This window comes from Anabrus simplex, chromosome 2 (assembly GCF_040414725.1).
Source record: "Anabrus simplex isolate iqAnaSimp1 chromosome 2, ASM4041472v1, whole genome shotgun sequence".
NCBI classification, from domain to species: domain Eukaryota; kingdom Metazoa; phylum Arthropoda; class Insecta; order Orthoptera; family Tettigoniidae; genus Anabrus; species Anabrus simplex.
Genome location: NC_090266.1, coordinates 347,543,246 through 347,562,134, shown reverse-complemented (window position 1 = coordinate 347,562,134; position 18,889 = coordinate 347,543,246). Strand labels below are relative to the sequence as shown.

Here is an 18,889-nt window from a genome sequence, read left to right as displayed (position 1 = left end):
TTACTATACAGTCATTTTATGAAGGAAAAAAAATTTAGACAGGTGTAAGTGATATTAAATGCAGTCAAATTTTTCCCAGAGAGCAACTCCATTGAGCAACGCAACAGCATAGCGGCTGCTTGGCTGGACAATTCAGAGTAGACTCTGGAAGACAAAAAGGTTCCCATTTGATACAGACCATAATGTCATTAGTTGCTGAGAAATCCCACATACACCAGCACAAAATACTTCCTTACCAGGCTTACAAAATAAGTCACTAAAAACTTACTTAGAGAATCACCCTGCTTGCCATCACGGGAAGCTCCTCCAATAAAAAAGTCAATCGGTCCAAGTTGAAGTAGTTTTGCCTTTTCAGGTAGGGAATCCACATCTGGATTGATTATGACATTGTAAATGACTTTGAAGTTCAGTTTTGTCAAAAGAGCTGCAACATAAAGGATAAGATAAGATATACTGCAATATGTTTCATGGGATGCTAAAAAGTAGGGTCAGGCATTGACAAAGTGTGAATGAAATACAAGGTCAAGATTTCATTCAGAAAAGAATTTCAGACGTGTTCATAAATAATAAAATGCATAGAAAGATCACAATTGTTCCAGTTCCATAGCAAAAGTTTCTGAAGAGACTGAAGTAAGCATTTCAGATAAGTTGGCCATGCTGCATAAGTTTTTCTTTTAAGACTGCCTAAATCAACTGGCCGGAGTTATGGAGAGGTAAACACAAACAGGCTACCTGGTGATTAGGGTTAGCAAATAACTTGAACAGCTTAACTCACAAAATACTTAGTAGAAAAACAAGTTGGCTGCACCGAATTGGTTGCGTAGCTGAGCTTGCATTGAGGAGATGATGGGTTCAGACCCTACCATCAGCAGAGCTCAAGATGGTTTTTTCATATTCATACCAGGCAAACGCGAGGGCTGTACTTCAGTTAAGGCCGTAACCACTTTCTTCCCTGTCCCAGCTCTTTTCTCTCCCACTGTTAACGAAAATCAGTGAGAATTAGTACAATTCACAGAAAAATTCTGCAAATAGGTAATTTTGTTAGAAAGAGAACAGAATCTCACTGTCACTGTTTTACCAGTGAGTATCTCTGCCTATATCAAAACAGCAGAATACAAACCATAAAAAGCCCCTGGAACAGTGAATGGTAAAAGAATGTATTATCCGCAGCCTTAGCACGAAGTAGAATAGAACGAATAGCCATAACCTTGGTCATCATTTCCTTTAGGGATTAACTTCATACTTGTTTCAGTTATAGGGTGAGTGAAAATAAAGGCAATGTTAGTCATGCCTTGTTACATTCATTTTTTTTTTTTTTTTTTTTTTTTTTTTTTTTTTTTTTTTTTTTTTTTGGGTATTTGTTTTATGTTGCACCGACACAGACTAGTCTTAATGGTAACCAGGGGATTGGAAAGATCTGGAACAGGGAAGGAAGCCACCATGGCCTTAAATAGAAAACAGCCCCAGCATTTGCCTTGTGTGAAAAGTGGAAACCATGGAAAACAATCTTCAAGGCTGTTGACAGTCGGGTCTGAATCCACTTTCTCCAAAATACAGGCTGTGCTGCGTGACCCAAACCATGTAGCCAACTCGCTAGGTTTATTGCACTCGTGATTTCGTAAGTGCATTATAAATAAAAAACTAAAATATTCTTATTTACCTGAGTTCTTCAGATGTTTGGGGGCGGCATCTACAGAAGCATACTTGGGGAAACTGCATATTATTGTGGTGGTGGATAGTGTGGTATGTGAATTGCACAGACAGGAACAGAAAAAACGCCCTGTCTCCAAGCCAAATGAATTAACTATTTAAAATTAAATTCTCTCATTTCGGCTGGGAATCAAAGGCCAAGACAATAACCACTCAGCCATGGAGCTGGACATCCAAGAAGTACCCACCAAGATGTCAGCCTGAGTAGCCACTTCTTTGGTTGTTATTTGTTATATTAATTTCTGTAAAAAGTAATTACGTTAAACAACTTCTTTAGTCGTAGTCCTATCGTTTTAACGCCTGACCATCAGCATGTATGCAGCAACTATCATCTGGGCAAGCTTCAGACAATGTTGGCCTATTCATGCCAATACTAACCCTGTGGGTTTTGCATATGTATAGTTCAGCTGCAAAATTCCTCTTGTCCAGATATATATATAATATATATTTTTAAATCATGCAGATCAATTCTTCATTAACAGTAACACTCCAGTGTAAAATGTTTGTAGCAAAGTTGGTTAAATCCCCTTGCAAAGATGCTCAAAAGAATAGGAAATATTTTTTAACATTCCAACCCTAAAGTGATAAATGAGGTTAGCTCCGTAATCAAAATTATTCATCCCTCCAAAACCGTTCGATGTACAAAGTAGTAATTTTATGAGAAGTGTGCTCTTTTATGTCCTAGGTGTAAAATATTGTATACTTCAAAATACTTCTCCCTAAGAGGTTTAGATGGTGGCTGACTCTCAAAAACACAATATCCATTCTTCAGAAACCGTTCCAGGCAATAACTTTTTTTTTAGGTTGGTCTATATAATATATTTCAATAAATATTTAAAAACATTCACCCCTTAAAAAAGTAATCATTCCTCCGTTACTATTCGACGTACAAAATATAAATTTCACAGGTTGGTCGTTTTTACATCCAAGATTTTAAATAAGATAGGATTTAAAATATTCAAATTCTTCTGTAGATCTGTAGTGTTAGATCATAAAATAAATAATCATTCCCCCAAAACCGTTTGACGTAGGAACTGAGAGTATATTTTACAGGCTGAATAATAATTTTCAGTTTAAAACTGTAGTGAAGCATGGGTATCTTGCTAGTTCATCAATATATTTTGCAAGCAATTTAATAAAACAATATTAAATCTTACCTGGACTAAGGTTGTCATTAAATGATAGCATCTTGACTTCTTTCGGCTGAGCCATTCGAGCATCACATCTCTCAAGTCCCACTAAGCATGGTCTCGTCATCTTGAAAAGATAAAAAAATGAAAGCTAAGAAAAAAACAGTACGATTCGGCCTTTCAATACCTTAGGACATAAAAATTTTGCCCAACATGTAGGCAGACGTTTTCATGGTGTAAGGAACATTACAAATGACATGCTTGTCTTGAATAAATCTATTGTATTTTTACAATGATATTTTTTTTTAAAATTAAATGTGGTTGTGCTCACTGGCAACACTTGAAACTTTATTACTAATTGCAAGGTGTTATGACTGAATTGAGCAAGCACCAAAATTTAATTTTAAATAGCTTATTGGTAGCTAAGGGTGTAAATTTGATATAGTTTATTGTTTGGACTTCTGTTATCAATATGGTTTCTCGGGAAATGAATTTTGACCCAACGCGAACCCCCTCAATCATTAAATTAAAGTCTTCCATTAAGTGACTAACTGCCATTCCTCATCTGATTTGTGCATCAAAATTGCAGACATATATGAAAGACGTTTGTAGACGAATATGATCAATATCACACATGATGTGTTATTTGACACAATAATATCCTGTACTTAATTGAGCAATAAAATGTGTTAAGAATGCCATATTCTACATTGTACTGAAATTTAAAGTCAAATTCAATCACTATTTTGTTGGTTAGTAAGTGATGCAAAACAAAACAAAAAAAACTGCAATAAAGCATAACATGATCGACTGTCATTATCTCAGATTTAAAAAATATATATTTAAAATATCTCTAATTTTGATATTTTAACAAGAAAATTCATGTTTTTAACTTCATGCTGGTATATAATACTTTAAATTTCACAGCAAAAATGAATTAATACAAAGGATTTTGTATTTGCATAAATAAAATAGTATCCATTTTTGGTGCTTGGGCAAGTGATGCTTAACACCATCCAATTGTTCCCTTTGTCCTTTACACAGCAATGATAAGAAATAACAACAAATAATATATTCACTACAGTTTTCATGGTAATTATTCGTTATTAATTATGCCCTGTTCATCAGATGTGAAGCTTGTGTGGCTGCACGTTATTTGCCACATGAACCGAAACAAGAGTTACAGTCCACAGTTATTAGCTTGCATGGAGGTTATTGCAATGAAGTTATACCTGATCTGATTTAGAAGCAAGCTTTTCCTCCAGCTCAGTTACATACCTTCCTGTAGATTAACAGATTTACTCTTGCAATTTGCTGTTATCCAAAGATTTTCCATATCACAGTTAAAGTGCAGAGTGATCAGACATGCTTTACTCCAGTGCATTCAGTGTTATTTCCACAGGCGAACTACCCACTCACTCGCCGCATGCAGGAAGGTATTGGAACAGTATGCCATCATATGTTTTGTTACCTGCCTCTTGCCTTTTATTTTGTGTGCGCGTGCATCCCTGGTAGCTGACCTTCCACATACGTTCGATGCAGCAGTCGTATTTCAGCTGTTCCCAAGTGGGTGTGTTGTTATTTTTCTTAATCCATTAATTAGTCATAAAGAGTAAGTTTTATGACTCATGCATTCTGTTACTGATGTGAATACCGTACTGAGACATATCATATACGCACCATGTATATTTATTTGAATACTGAGCAACACTGTGGGTTCATTAAATTGGAAAGCTTTGTGCGAGAGGCGGTTAGCCAATGGTTTCATTCTACACCGCACGGAGTTAGAGAACAGTCAGTAGCAAGCTTTGAAACCATGAGTATTTTGACAGTTTGAATGAGTCCGCACAGTGTCGCAGTATCACTTGATGTGCGGCGTGTTCAAAGTAGCCTAATCGCAAGCTAGAAGGCGTGGCTTACGGTCATGGTGAACCCCAAAACAAATTTTTCCGGATTACCAATTTCATCCAACGCAGAGCTGACATACTACTGTCTTAGGGAGAAATCCGTTATTTAACCTATGCTCCACGGTTTTGATATGAAGACTGAGTTGTTATTGAATTTACAGACACATATCTGTTTATATTTCGGCTACTTTCAATCAATGTACTGAATGCTGTTTTCCAACAGTCGTGCGGTTTGTCTTCAGATAAAGGTTGAGCCCTCAAGCTATAGTCCCCTGGGGAACCACCTCTTTTGAATAAGCCCAGTGAATCTATAAAGCCACGAGCAGCAGGGGAAGCATGGTCATTCGTTTCTCGGTTGGTAGGCAGTGTCTACGTCAGTTGTGACTGCCGTGTTCTTTGTTTCAACAGTGACGCTATTACTAATATAAATTTGAGAACTGAATGTAATGAACAGTGAATCTATTTTTGAGAACTGTGTTAACAGGTACCATCCTGGTGTGAATTAAGTCTGATAAATCCAGGAGTGATCAGTACGTTATTAAGGCAGTTACCTCTGCATGTGACGACATACAGTGCGCGAGGCACAGTGTATGTTGCAGAATTCGAGAGACAGGAAAAAGACGGTAAAGGCACAAACCTATATAACTTTCGTGAACTGATTTAACGGTATTTATATGCAAACATTTATCAGGTTGCGTACCGTGATCGCGGGAGTAGCGTATGCGATCGATACGATTATTGCTCTAACATATGAACTGGTGCGGGATCTGTTCCGTTAAGCATTAACTCTGAACGAAGCTCAATATTCTATTGGTTTAATTATTTGTATTGAGCGATATCTGTGTATGTAAAGTATGCAGGTACATAGAGCAAGTGAAGAGTTATTAACTATTCATTCTAGGAGTGTTATCTACAAGGACTACGATGGCATCATCCAGTATTAATCCAGTGTATTGTGAAAACATCCAGTGTGTTATGATGGCAGTGTAAATCTACAGACACAGCAGTCATATGACTGGTGTGGAAGCAGAGATCGACAAAGCTAAGTGAAATGCCAATACTACAAACATGTTCTTAGACAGAAGGAGTCAACTTATTTTCATTCTATGTCGATTTTATGTTAACATTAAATGTCAGCTCACTAGAGCTGAGCTATGCATTGTTTTAGGTTTCATAATTGGTGATCCAGGGCTAATGCATGCTAGTGCCCTTATTTTTCTGTGTTAGTTTAAAATTGGAAAAAGGGATGTAATTAGGTATAGATAGGAGTGTGTTTTATCTGTTTTTATTTTAGGGTATTCCAATATGTGTGTTTTAGAGGTAAAATCAGGAGGTAGCTTCTTCATTACCAAGGCTATGCGCCCTTAATGTTGTGAGGGACAAGAATATTCTAAGCTTGTAGGTTTCTTCAATTATTATGCAAGAGCACATTTTCAGGTATTTTTTTGCAGCCGGAGAAGTGTAAGGCGTCATTGAGTAGTAAGAGTCTTTTATTTGAGTGGAGAAGACAGCCAATTTGAGTAGGAGTGCAATAAAAGTGCAAGGGAAGGCAGATATCGCCTAGAATATGAGGGTATTGAAACAGGAATAAAGGCCTGTGAAAATTTCAGTGAAGGGAAAAATATGAGCGATAGCTGCTTGTTAAGAGACGGGCTTGAATACGCCTGGTTATTCGGTGATACATTTGAGATTCAAACTCTCGTGCCGCGAGTAAAGAAGGCTTGAGTGACATCTTCCTTGATAGAGAATTGCACGGTTATTAAGTTGTGATATGGAGGCCTGGTGATTCTGTTACAACCGAATGAGAAAGGATGGCAGGCTTGGAACCGCCATGCATGGAAGTAAATGCCCTTGAAAAGAAAGGCCTCCCCACCTCACTCGCTCTGTTAACTTCCTGCTAGGTAGAATTCTAGCAATGTTTACAGTTGACGTACAGTTAGATTGAAAGTGAAATCCCTGTGGCAGGAAGGCACAACCCATCAAGCCCAGGCCTGACTGGGACGGGCGTGATCGGGACCTCCTGTATATTTATTTCAAGTATCCAGTGATTTATGCCTTTGTTTTAAGGATTTTTATTGTCTGTTCATTTAATTTGTCATGTGTTTTTGTACTATTCACGTTGTAAATGTCTTTGTGTCAACGTTGTTTAAATTTTGCCTGTTTATTTTTGTCAGAGCTAATTTAAAGGAATTCAGCGTCAGTGCTGATCTACTTGTGACAGAACAGTCTGTCAGTAGAAGCAGTGTAGTTTATAAGATAAAGAACCCTGGATATACCTTGTTGTGTTTAGTTAACCTGTTTATGTAAATATGGAAATAATGGATTGAAACTGAAGTGATTTTCTGTTGTCGAGGAACATCTTATCAGACAATTGCGTAGTTACACCCCTTCAGGGATACCGGCATATTCACTTAGCAACGTCGTTCTAATGAAATATGTAGATCCTGCCAAGATTTAATTACGGTTTGTTTTCTTTTTCATTTGTATGACATTTGGTCCGACTAACATGTTTTGTATTTATTTGTAATTAATTTCAGATGTGCTCAGCACATGCTTGAATTTTATTGACACTTTCAGTCAAGTTTACTAGTTTTATTATTTCATTTTCGACTAGTATGGATAATTTTATCATGTGCTTATTTAACCCGCGGTTACTCGCTCACCTTCGTAGTATATTGCTTCTTGTTGGAATGTTACAAGACCTCCACCTTTGAAAGTCCCCAGTACCTTTGTACCAGATTATTAAGAAGGGGATGTGTCAGTCATTTTCATTATCTTTGAAAACAAATACCCGCATTTCATTATTAGGCACGACAGTGTATGTTTGGTCAGCGGTGCGCTCAGTAGCGAGGAACTGTGCTACTTATATTTCGCTCATTGTAATAAGTCAGGGTTTGATTTATGCTTGTGTTTAATGCAAAATGTTTATACTGTGGCTGTTGTTAGACAATATTTACAAGTTATTGTGGCATCCAGTGATCAGATACTTTCGTGGTTGTGTGAAACGAAGAAGGAAAGGTCTTGAACATCGAGACTGATGGTAATGAAACAGATGAGGTTTACGGAAGTGATCATAACTGTGTTTCAGAGTGTCTTCAAGTTCTGGGGAATGACAGGAACTTTCGTTTATAGCAAACTGCGATATCAATGTACATAGCTTGTTTCACGGCTGGATGCCCCTCCTGACCCCAACCTCAGTTAAAGAGCTAATAAAGATGAAATAAATGATGGTGAACGAAGTTGGCTGAATAGGAGGAAGGAATTGGCTGTAGTCTATGAACAGAAACTGCCCCGGTATTTGCCTGGAAGCGTAAACAGAAAACCATTTTCAGGACAGCTAACGGCGGGGATCGAACGCACGCGTCTCCCGAATGTAGAGCTTGCCTCCATAGCCACTCCACTCGGCCGTGTCCCTAAATAAATAACTATCTCAAATGGACATATTAAAATACCTCCATCTTTATATGGACATATTATAGCCTTTAAACATAAAGGTGAGCGCTGCGCTCACCAGCGAGTAACGGCGCACGCTAAGACCTAGCGAGTAACCCCGGGTTAAATAAATCTATTTTACCCCTGAATTTGCTTCTTATTTACAATATAAATGACACGGTTTCCCATTCATAGACCATTGGTATTTACTTCTAGGAAGTTAGCTTTAGTTTTAACGCCCTATTTTGACCAAACGTACCGCTAAGCTCACCGACTTAGCCTGGCATATTTATATTTTGGATGGGAACGGTTCGATACTAACCCACTTTTCCAGAGAATTAACCAACATGGAGTGTGATTTTGCATTTCAACAGGAGTCGGCCATTGCTCACACTACGAACATTTCTATAAGAGAAATCTGAGGAATGTTTTCTCAGAACAGAGCTACTAATAAGGATTTCTGGCTCCTTCCGGTTGTCTGACTTATCCGCCTGTGGTTATTATCTGAGGGTAAATTTTAAAAAAATGCTGTGTACAAGACCAACCAGTATACCACACATGCTGAAACAGAATATTCGTCAGGAAATTGTCAGGATTCCTCAAGTGAACTACAGCAAGTGATAAATAATTTCCTAACGAGGTGACAAAAATGTGTGGAAGGGTGACAATTTCAACACCTCCTTCCATAACACGGTAAGTAACGAATTTCTTAAAATTGTGTTCACCTTCCCAGTACCGACTTTTAACTGCATGCGGCAAACAAGTGAATGCTCATCCATAGTAAAATTGCTGTGCACCTAAGTAAAGCATATATAATACCCCTGTTGATTGATGCTAAGTGTGTAAAATGAATGAACTTGGCTCATTCAGAAAACAACAAAATATACATCAATAACCGCAACCGATGTGGAGAGAAGCTTTTTGCAATACAAAACTAGTTTTGCTAAAAATAGGCAGAGCTTTAAGACTGGAAACTTGAAAAAGCAATTGTACATTGTAATGCCAAAGCATAGAAAAAAGCTTCACCCTGTGTAATGTATTGTTATTATTTGGAAAGATAAAGAGGGCGTACACTTCTACGTTAAGCATGGCTTCATTCATGAAATTAAAGCAGTTTGTTCTATTTGTGTGTAAGTGCATGCAAAATCATCCAGCATAAGGAGTTTCGTTTATGGACCAAGTGGTACAAGTAGATTGTTTCCTTTTTGCATTATTTTGTTCAAAACATTCACAGTCAGCTGGTGGAATTACTGGTATGTTCTTTGTGTATATGATACCATTTGAAAATTGTGAAATCCTGTGTATTTTTGTGTGTATATTGTTCTGTGTGTCTTGCACGTGAAAATTTTTCTGTATTATTTTTTCTGTATAAATGTAAGTTGCTGATGAAAACTAAAGAGCAAATTTTAGTGCATCTGAGGGCTATTCAAGGACAAAGGTGTTGCTGTGTTTAAATGACTAAGTATGCACGATGGTGTAGGCATGTCGGAGTGGGGGGGGGGGGCAAAATATAAATGATTTTTTACATCAATCGAGCATATTTAGGCACTCTATTAACAGTGTAGGGGCTGCCTGGCCGAGGCGGTAAAGGCGTGCTTTGTTCGCCCGGAAGGACGTCGGTTTAAATCCCCGTCAGGAAGTCGTAAAATTTAAGAAACGAGATTTCCACTTCCGGAGGTGCAAATGACCCTGCGGTTCACTCAGCCTACACCAAAAATGAGTACCAGGTTAATTCTTGGGGGCAAAGGCGGTCGGGCGTAAAGCTTACCACTCTACCCCATCAAGTGCCGAGGTTAAGGGTAGTGGAAGCCTTTACCTTCCACCCCTCCAAGGGCCTTCATGGCCTGTACGGAGATGACTTTGCTTTGCTAGTAACAGTGTGAGACAAAACAGTCAGTGCTATGAGAGGTTATGAAGTGATCTTTTCTTCCACTGTTTGGAATAAAATTCTAAAACAGCATATACATGCCTTCTTACCGTGCATCCGCAGCAAGTATTGTAGGATTTGGAAACTGCAGCAAATGCCAGCCTGTTAAGCGAGACGTTATTTTTTAATGAACATTTGAAGTGTACTAATTTGTTCAGGCAGCATGACATTTGAACTGTATTTTTAAGTAACTGGGGGTATAATTATAGTACAGATTTAAGAACGTTTTGAAAACTTACAAGGGAAGGACGCATACCGGCGAATGGCGTGCTTGGCTACGTCAGACTGCGGGGCTTGTTGGGTTCACTTGTCGAGGGATTTCTTGTACGAATATTTCTGTTGCTGTCATGGTATCTACATCTATGTTGGTCCGCTTTTTCATTATTACAGATGCTATTTTCCGCAACACAATACCATTGCGCTTCTTAAAGTTACGACCGAGCTCGTTAGCTGCAGTCGCTTAAGTGCGGCCAGTATCCAGTAATCGGGAGATAGTGGGTTTGAGCCACACTGTCAGCAGCCCTGAAGATGGTTTTCCGTGGTTTCCCATTTTCACACCAGGCAAACGCTGGGGCTGTACATTAATGAAGTGTGTTGTATGTGCGAAGACAGCAGAAAAGCAAGGGCGATCCAGACATTGGTGTGCAGGATGTAATGTGGGTGTCCATGAAACATACTGACAATTAGAGCACTTCTTCATAGCAAGACGACACAAAAGGAAGAATGCCCAGGAAGATGAAGTAGAATCAGAATAAACTGCAGGAAAAAAAGTGAATGTTGTCTTTTTCCCTTATTATTGACATAAAGTTGCCTAGGAGTGCTAATTACATGCAAATTTCCTTGAAACTTTCAAGGTTATTTCAGCATTGTATGGGAAACATTTTTATATTTCTTCTTTTTTTTATGATGGACATTTTTCATGCAATTTCACTTCGTGTTTTCAAGATAAAAATTCAAACCAACAATAGGTTTGCTTTCTACAAAGGATCTTTAGTTCCAATATGTTCATTTTTTTATGTTTTTTCATCATGAAACAACTCTTTCTGATCAAAACAGTGTCTGTATAGTTGGTTCCTGATAATATTTACCAATTTTATAAAATATTTCCTAAACCACCAAGGTTTCAGCGTTAATGCATGGCACTAAAGAATATAACATTGGCTCTTGCAGGGTTGATAACCATAAGTTCTACATTTAAATGCTAATTAAAAAGATTCACTTTGTTGACGTGTTCCCTCTTCTCAATCCACTTCAAACATGCATCGACCTTAGTATCAGCTGCCTTGTCACTACTGTATACTGGTATACAATGAAACACCCATACATGATTTGTAGAGAGCAAAGGATCCTTTACCATCTATGAAATAATAATTTTCCCAAAATACTGCCACTTCAGTAAAGGGCATTAAGGCCCTTGGAGGAGTGGTCGGTAAAACCTTCCACCATTCCACTAAACGGGATAGATTAGTAAGCCTGGTGCCAGGCTGCCTTTGTCCCAGGAACTCTTCTTGCACTCATTTTCAATCTAGGATGAGTGAACCTGAGGGTCATGTAGCCTCTCCAGATGTGGAACTCACATAACTAATATATCAAATACCTGACGTCCAATTGAACCCACGTCTTTCCACTTGAACCAAATATGCCTTTACCACTGTAACTAGGCAGACCCTTCAGAAGACTCAACAGCTAATTATTTCTAATTTTTGGTTGGGTGAAAAATAATCTATATGACATGGGATCATACCTCGTGAAGAGAGTGGGTAGATGCTCCAAATTTACTTTTAATATTAGACTTCGTAGATTTCTCGTGAAGAGAGTGGGTAGACGCTCCAAATTTACTCCTAATATTAGACTTCATTGATTCCTCGAAAAGAGAGTGGATAGATGCTCCAAATTTACTTTTAATATTAGACTTCTTCAATTTCTCTGAAAAGAAAAACATTGATAGTAACATACAGCATTTTCTCTACCAAAAAAAAAAAAAAAAAAAAAAAAAAAAAAAAAAAAAAAAAAAAAAAAAAAAACAATTCGTAACTGAAGGGTCAGAGATGAAAAAAGAAGAATTCAAAGATGTTAAGTATCGATGCATCAATTTCTTTGTACTATTTCAATCACTAGGGTAAACTTGGCAAATATGGGCACTAAGGTAATATGGGCAGATTTAAGAAATTGTTCATATTTCATGCAATGGTAGCGAGTAGAAGCATGCGCTCTGCTAGGTTGGTGATCCTGAAGTTTCATGCCTGCTCAGTATGTTAAAGGTTGTCTTCTACTGTGCTAACGGAAGCTGAAAAAAATATGTTTCGAGGTAAGTAGACCAGTCTACTCTTCCAAAATCGAGCCGTTATAATAACTCAGTTAATTTACTTAAGGCACTACACGCAAAATAAGTTTATTTCTCAAGAAATGTTATTACGGGTAGCTTGCAATGTTAGTGTAGGGTATGTTGTAGCGAGAGGATACGCGCGTGGGAGTTAGTTCTTTCCCAGTAATGCCAACGTCTGAAATGTGGCACTAGGGTAAAAATGGGCAGTGACATTGTAGGTAATATGGGCATCATCAAATTACATTGTATTTACGTGACGGGCTCTGAGATAGACTTATTATTTTTTTTATCTACGGCAATCTTTACGTTTTCATGTTAATCGATTAATATAGCATGTAGCTATTTCGCAAAAACTAAATAATTTTTTTTCCAATTGATGCAAAATGGGAATGAACGAGCGGGTATCTGACAGAAATGGGATAACGAGGATATATCGCGTGTTGTAATAGCAGTAAGAAATGGCGATTGTAATTAGTTACAAGCATCTTGAACTTATAATGTGCCTAGACAAACTTTGCAGCGGTATTTGTCGAAAGGCGAATTCGAGGTGCCGAGACTCGGCCGGAAACCGGAAAAGGGGACTAAGGCAGAGACTGAGTTATAACATTACCTGATTCTGCGACAGCAATGTGGGTTTAGGCTTACTAGGATGGAACTAAGGTGTCTGGCTTTTGACTTCATGGAAAGACTTGGTGTTAATCACCGATTTAATAAAGCCGGCAAAATGGCAGGATGGGAATGGATGTATTCATTTCTAAAGAGACATCCAAAACCCATTGTTCGAAAAGAAGAGAATCTCTCTATTAATCGAGCATTAGTGTAGGAAATTTTTTAAAAATTCTTGATAAAAAAGATGAAGGATTTGAATCTGCTAAAGAAGCCGGCCAGAATATTTAATGTCGACGAGTCAGGACTCCAAATGAACACGACGGGTAGCCATGTTGTATCTGAAAAATTAGTCCAGTTCCAAAACTGAAGATGACGACTAGTAACCGGGGAAGTCGTAAGTGTTCTGCAAGAGAACTTATAAGTGAAGAAAATCTGGCTTCAGCGCAGAAAAGGTCTAGGCCTATCGCAGGAGCCAGTAGAGGAGGTTTAGGCGCAAAGCGTAAAGCCATAAGGAGCAACATAGTTTCCTGTATTTGTCCTGTGTGTAAGGGGAATTATTACGATGAAAATGAAAGGCAGGATTGGGCTAAGTGTTGTGGTTCATGTGCTAAGTGGTTCCATGAGTAGTGGGCAGAGATGGAAGGGCACTTATGAAACTTTGTCAGTATTTATGACTCAGTGTGCTCTCATGCGACTGTTTATGTTAGATTAATCCTTTTACTTTTCATATTGCACACAGTTTTGGCCAGTTTTATGTTACTTACATTTTCTAATTCAATTCAAGTGATTTCGAGTTGATAACTTAATAATGGTGTTAGTCCTACTGCCTTGTTAGCGTTTGTTCATGATCAGTGTTTAATTATAATATATATTTACCCTTATTTCATACATGTTCAATACAACCACCTTGTTATAATACGAAATGAATATAACCATTTCGGTGGCTGTAATTATGATTTAATAACTTGTGCCCATATTACCAGAAAAAATGCCCATATTACCTTAAGGGTTTGCAAATATGGGCAGTTGCAAGGTTTGCTGCTAAGCTGCACAGTACGTTAATCACTATGGGATAGAGGCTGGTTCAAGCTTTATTCGAATGGAAATGGTTGTAAGTTTACAAGGATTTTGTACCAGGAAAATGGAAGTTGTTTTAGTGCTCCTATTCTTCAGATATACCTTATGGTGCCCATATTTGCCAAGTTTACCCTATACTAATGAATGCTCAGACTTAAATACATTAAAATAACCTTAATATTTAAAGTTATATTTTCCTATCTTCATACATAAATTTCATGAACATTAAACTACACTGTTGTCCAAAAAGGCAAGCCTATTTAGTTGAACCTGAAGGTTAACAGCAAACAATAGGTGTTCAGCATTAAAAGCTTAATGCAGGGAAGGTGAAGCTGCAAATACAGAATTGAACATACTTGGATGTCCATATTTTGAACCTGAGCTTGAGACAGCAGCCACAAAGGACGATTACCCCTTCAGCATGGAGTTCCATGTACTGCCTGCTTAACTAAACCATGCACCAGTGAGGGGTGATGTGCGCTGCCCACATAATTCCTCCAATGAAACTACCTCTTCCCTGTTGCATACGAAATTTCTGTAGAGAAAGGAACACACTTGCAATCTCTCTCTTTCTCCCCTATTGATACTTTTACCCAACTGTTGGGTTGCGTTCTGCATCGCCAACCATACAATGTAGGGACCCTGCTTGCAATATAATACCTTGCAGTTAAATTTCAACTTGCATGTTAGCATCATCTGTCATGAACTGCGCGATGAAAAACGGCTGCCAACTTTTATGTTGTACCTGAAAGTCACTACTGGTGTACTTCGCAAAGAAATTATTTTTTCTTTTCTCTAGGATTGTAAATCTATTACAATAATACTTGGTGAAAAGAGTCGTGGCATGTTCGAGTAATGTATTCAATAAACTGGGTGAGTTGGCGGTGTGATTAGGGACGCGCAGCTAAGAGCTTGCCCTTGGGAGATTGTGGATTCAAACCCATACTGTCAGCTGCCCTGAAAATGGTTTCCCCATTTTCACACAAGGCAAATGCCACCGGTCCTTCCTTCCTTCCTTCCTACTCCTAACCCTTTTCCTATTTCATTGTGAAAATGAAAACCTACAACCTGTTTTAAAGTCATTGACCGGGTCAGGGATGGAATGAATGAAGCAGATATAGGCTATTAGTACGATGGGGTCGCCACTCCCAAAGTGATATATTAATGACTGATAGATGCTATGAAATGAGAATGAAGAGTGTTGCTGGAATGAAAGATGACAGGGAAAACCGGAGTACCCAGAGGAAAACCTGTCCCGCCTCCGCTTTGTCCAGCACAAATCTCACATGGAGTGACCGGGATTTGAACCACGGTATTCAGCGGTGAGAGGCCGACGCGCTGCCGTCTGAGCCACGGAGGCTCCTCTATTTCATTGTATACAACCTAATTTTAAATGTTTTAATATTTGACAAGTCTGATATTTTAACCTCTTAACTGGACATGACGTATATATTCATACGCTAAATGTTACAGGGTAATGGGCATGATGAATATATACGTACCCGTCTTTTACCGCGAATATCTCCTGCGTATGAAGAGGTACTTTGCCGCGTCGTGTATTGTCGTCTGCATTGAGGTTTTTCCCGCTCGATGACTGCAAATACCACATGTCACACTTCTTGAAGCTTATTTGTTTTTATTTTACAACTGTGCTGTGCTACTTGTCCGCAGTAGGCCAAATATGGGAGCATCTAGTTCAAAGCGTAAGTTCGAAACGCTCGAAGACGAGATTATTCAACACTTAGAGAATGATTCTGACGATTTATCTTCTCAGAAATCTAAAGATCAGTGGTTTGATACAAATGAAGACGAGTCCGATAGTGAAAGGGGTTCAGAAAGTGAGAATGAAGAACAAGGAGAACAACATGACGAATCGGATAAGGGCGAAGTGCTGGACAAGTTTCAACATTTCCCGCCGCGTAGTGTTTCATGTCAGAAATTTGTATTTTCTGGTGCTTTTGGTTTAAATGTGGACTTCGACGATGAATCAAATGTGTTGGAATATTTTGAACGGTTCATAGGTGATGACATGTTTCAAGTTATTACCGAACAAACCAATGTGTATGGTAAACAGGTTTTAGAAGCCCATCCGAAATTGAAACCACGGTAACGAGGAGAGATTGGATGGATACAAATCCAACTAAGATAAAAGCTCTAATTGGACTTCTAATGCTGCATGGGATAGTTCATAAGCCAGAAAACAGTATGTACTTCTCAAAACGGGGAAGTATCGCAACCCCTTACTTTTCAAAAATTATCTCTGAGACAAATCACTGCAGTTCTAGTGAGGTAAATGACGTAACGGACCGTGAAGTTAATATAAAATCATTCACATTGTCATTAGCATGATGCGCAATTCGTAAATATTCCTTTCTTTTATTTGTTTTACTTTTAGGTGGTAACATATGAACAAAGCACTCAAATTTGTGTAAACCAGGTAAATGACCTTGCAGTTAATGAAAAATGGTTCAGAATGTTACATGCATGATATGATATATATAAATACCCCTTGCTTTCATTTGTTTCAACTTTTGGCTTTAAAATATGGGCCAAACTCGGAAATTCCAAACAGGTAAATGACCTTGCAGTTAATGTAAAAATGGTTCAACATTTATCTAACATTAAAATTAATTAATTAATTAAAACGCCTTTATTTTACTTTTTGTATCACAGATGAATGATATTAGTGATATTACTAACTTTTCTAAATATCCTACCGTGTAACAACCATCTGCTGAAAAAATACACAGGGCAGGTTACACCAAGCACATCTATAATACCCAGTTAAGAGGTTAACTGCAATGCAAATAGAAGATTGAGAGTTACGTAACTGTATAATTCGTAAGCCACTGAGGAAGAGAACAAACAAGATTACTGAAACATACGGTATTTAGTGATAGAAATAAAATTTTAACACATTGAAGACTGAGCAGATGAACTTAGATCTTACACTGTGGACTGAGTATTTTAGTGCGTTTTCACATTTTTATACAAAAATAACTGATAACCTTACTTACAATCACAAATCTATTTTCAATTCAGCAACGTTTACGCTATGCACCCATTCCTTATTTTTCAAAATTGGAGCAAAACCACTAACTCTTATAAATACATTTTAAAAACGTTTCTTCTACTTGCAATTTTATATTTTCACAATCCATATTAAAAAAACATGAAGTTACATATTCACACCCACCACGATACATTTATGAAACACAACATACATACCAATCATTGGGAAAGGAAAAAAATCAAATTAATTGTGGAAATTGGCTCTAGTCCTTTATAAGTTCCAATGATGTGCTGGTACCTGGTATTTTTTTATGAACTACAAGCACTGTGGAATGTGTTCGAGTACTATGCTAACATAATACATGTAATAAATATCATTTTTGGTCCGTATTGATGATATTTGATTAGAATAATAACAGTAAGTTATTTATTAAATTGACCACCTAATCAATACAGTAAGTATCGAGACACACTTAACAACATGCATAATTGTTTCCTTTATTAGACTGTAAGCTGAAGGGAAATTAAATTTTATAGGTATCTCTGAACACTTCGAGATTACATTTCATATGTTTTGTGGTCATAACGTGACGAGAAAATACCAGAAACTGCCACCCTGAAACCCTCTGAAATACATTCAACTCATTAAAATTATGAAGTAAGAATGAAAAATGCACTGAAATATGCAAAATTACCACATACAAAACATACGACTTCAACAGGGGGCGGGGGCGAAATCACAGAATCTAAAGGAAAAATAACGTGGCCTACAACTCCAACTAAAGTAGGCACAGAAAAGATGTTAACAGGGCGCAAAAACACAATAACTTTCGTCCCGATGAATGAAGGCGCAAGCCTCTCTCGTAGGATGAGTGCCGTCCCGAATTCCCAGCTTAAAACACACGCTGCTGTAGTGGGCGAGAAACACAAAGGCAACGAACAATAAGGGTACAGCGATCTGCAAGTCAAATAGGGATGACCTAAAAATTTTAGTGCTGAACTGTAGAAGTATTGTAAAGAAAGGAATAGAATTATGTAATTTAATAGATATATAGTTGCCAGATAATGTATTAGGAGTTGAATCATGGTTGAGAAATTATATAATGGATGCGGAGAGTAAATACTCTCACAGAACTGGAGTATGTATCATAGAGATAGGACAAGAATGGTAGGAGGGGGAGAAACATTCTGGTGAAAGAATTTGTATGCTACAAAAATGTTAAAGATGAGAAACATGAAATTCTAGGTGTAAGGCTCACCTCCAAAGACAATAGGCAACTTGATGTCTTTGTAACGTACAGACAGGGAAAGGGTAGCACTAACCCAGATTCAGAATTATTTGATAAGATAATCAGGTATGTGGGAAACGATATGGAAAGGAAAATGATTGTAGTGGGTGATCTCAATTTACCAAATGGCAATTGGGAAGGTAATGCAAATGACAGGAAGCATAACCAACAAATGGCAAATCAGTTAATAAGGAAAGGGCAGGAGATTCAGAAAGTAATGGAACCAACTAGAGGGAAGAATATTTAGGATGTGGTGCTGGTAAAACCAGATGACCTTCAGAGAAACCGAAGAAAGACATGGTGTTTGTTAATGATCACGGAGCTAACTTTGTTGTAGTTAAAAATAATTGTGATAGAAGGGAAGGTATTAAAATTAGGACTGCGATTGGCAGAAAAAGGTAAATAAAAATGTAAGCAGGCTCTGGGATGGGTTTAAAACAATAGTTAAGGAATGTGAAAACAGGTTTGTA

The 18,889-nt window shown here is 37.8% G+C and overlaps 2 protein-coding genes across 2 annotated transcripts in view; both read right to left on the bottom strand.

Annotated features, from left to right (window-relative positions):
* LOC136863540 (uncharacterized) overlaps positions 1-2,922 on the bottom strand; it is a 42,513-nt gene extending 39,591 nt beyond the window's left edge. The window contains exons 1-2 of the mRNA XM_067139926.2: positions 2,868-2,922; positions 269-424 (exon numbers count right to left, since the gene is read on the bottom strand). Coding sequence (XP_066996027.1) covers positions 269-424; positions 2,868-2,922 — 211 coding nt within the window. The remainder of the gene's footprint in view (positions 1-268; positions 425-2,867) is intronic.
* Positions 2,923-2,938: 16 nt separating this feature from the next.
* LOC136863539 (uncharacterized) overlaps positions 2,939-18,889 on the bottom strand; it is a 229,438-nt gene continuing 213,487 nt past the window's right edge. The window contains exon 5 of the mRNA XM_067139925.2: positions 2,939-2,967. Coding sequence (XP_066996026.2) covers positions 2,939-2,967 — 29 coding nt within the window. The remainder of the gene's footprint in view (positions 2,968-18,889) is intronic.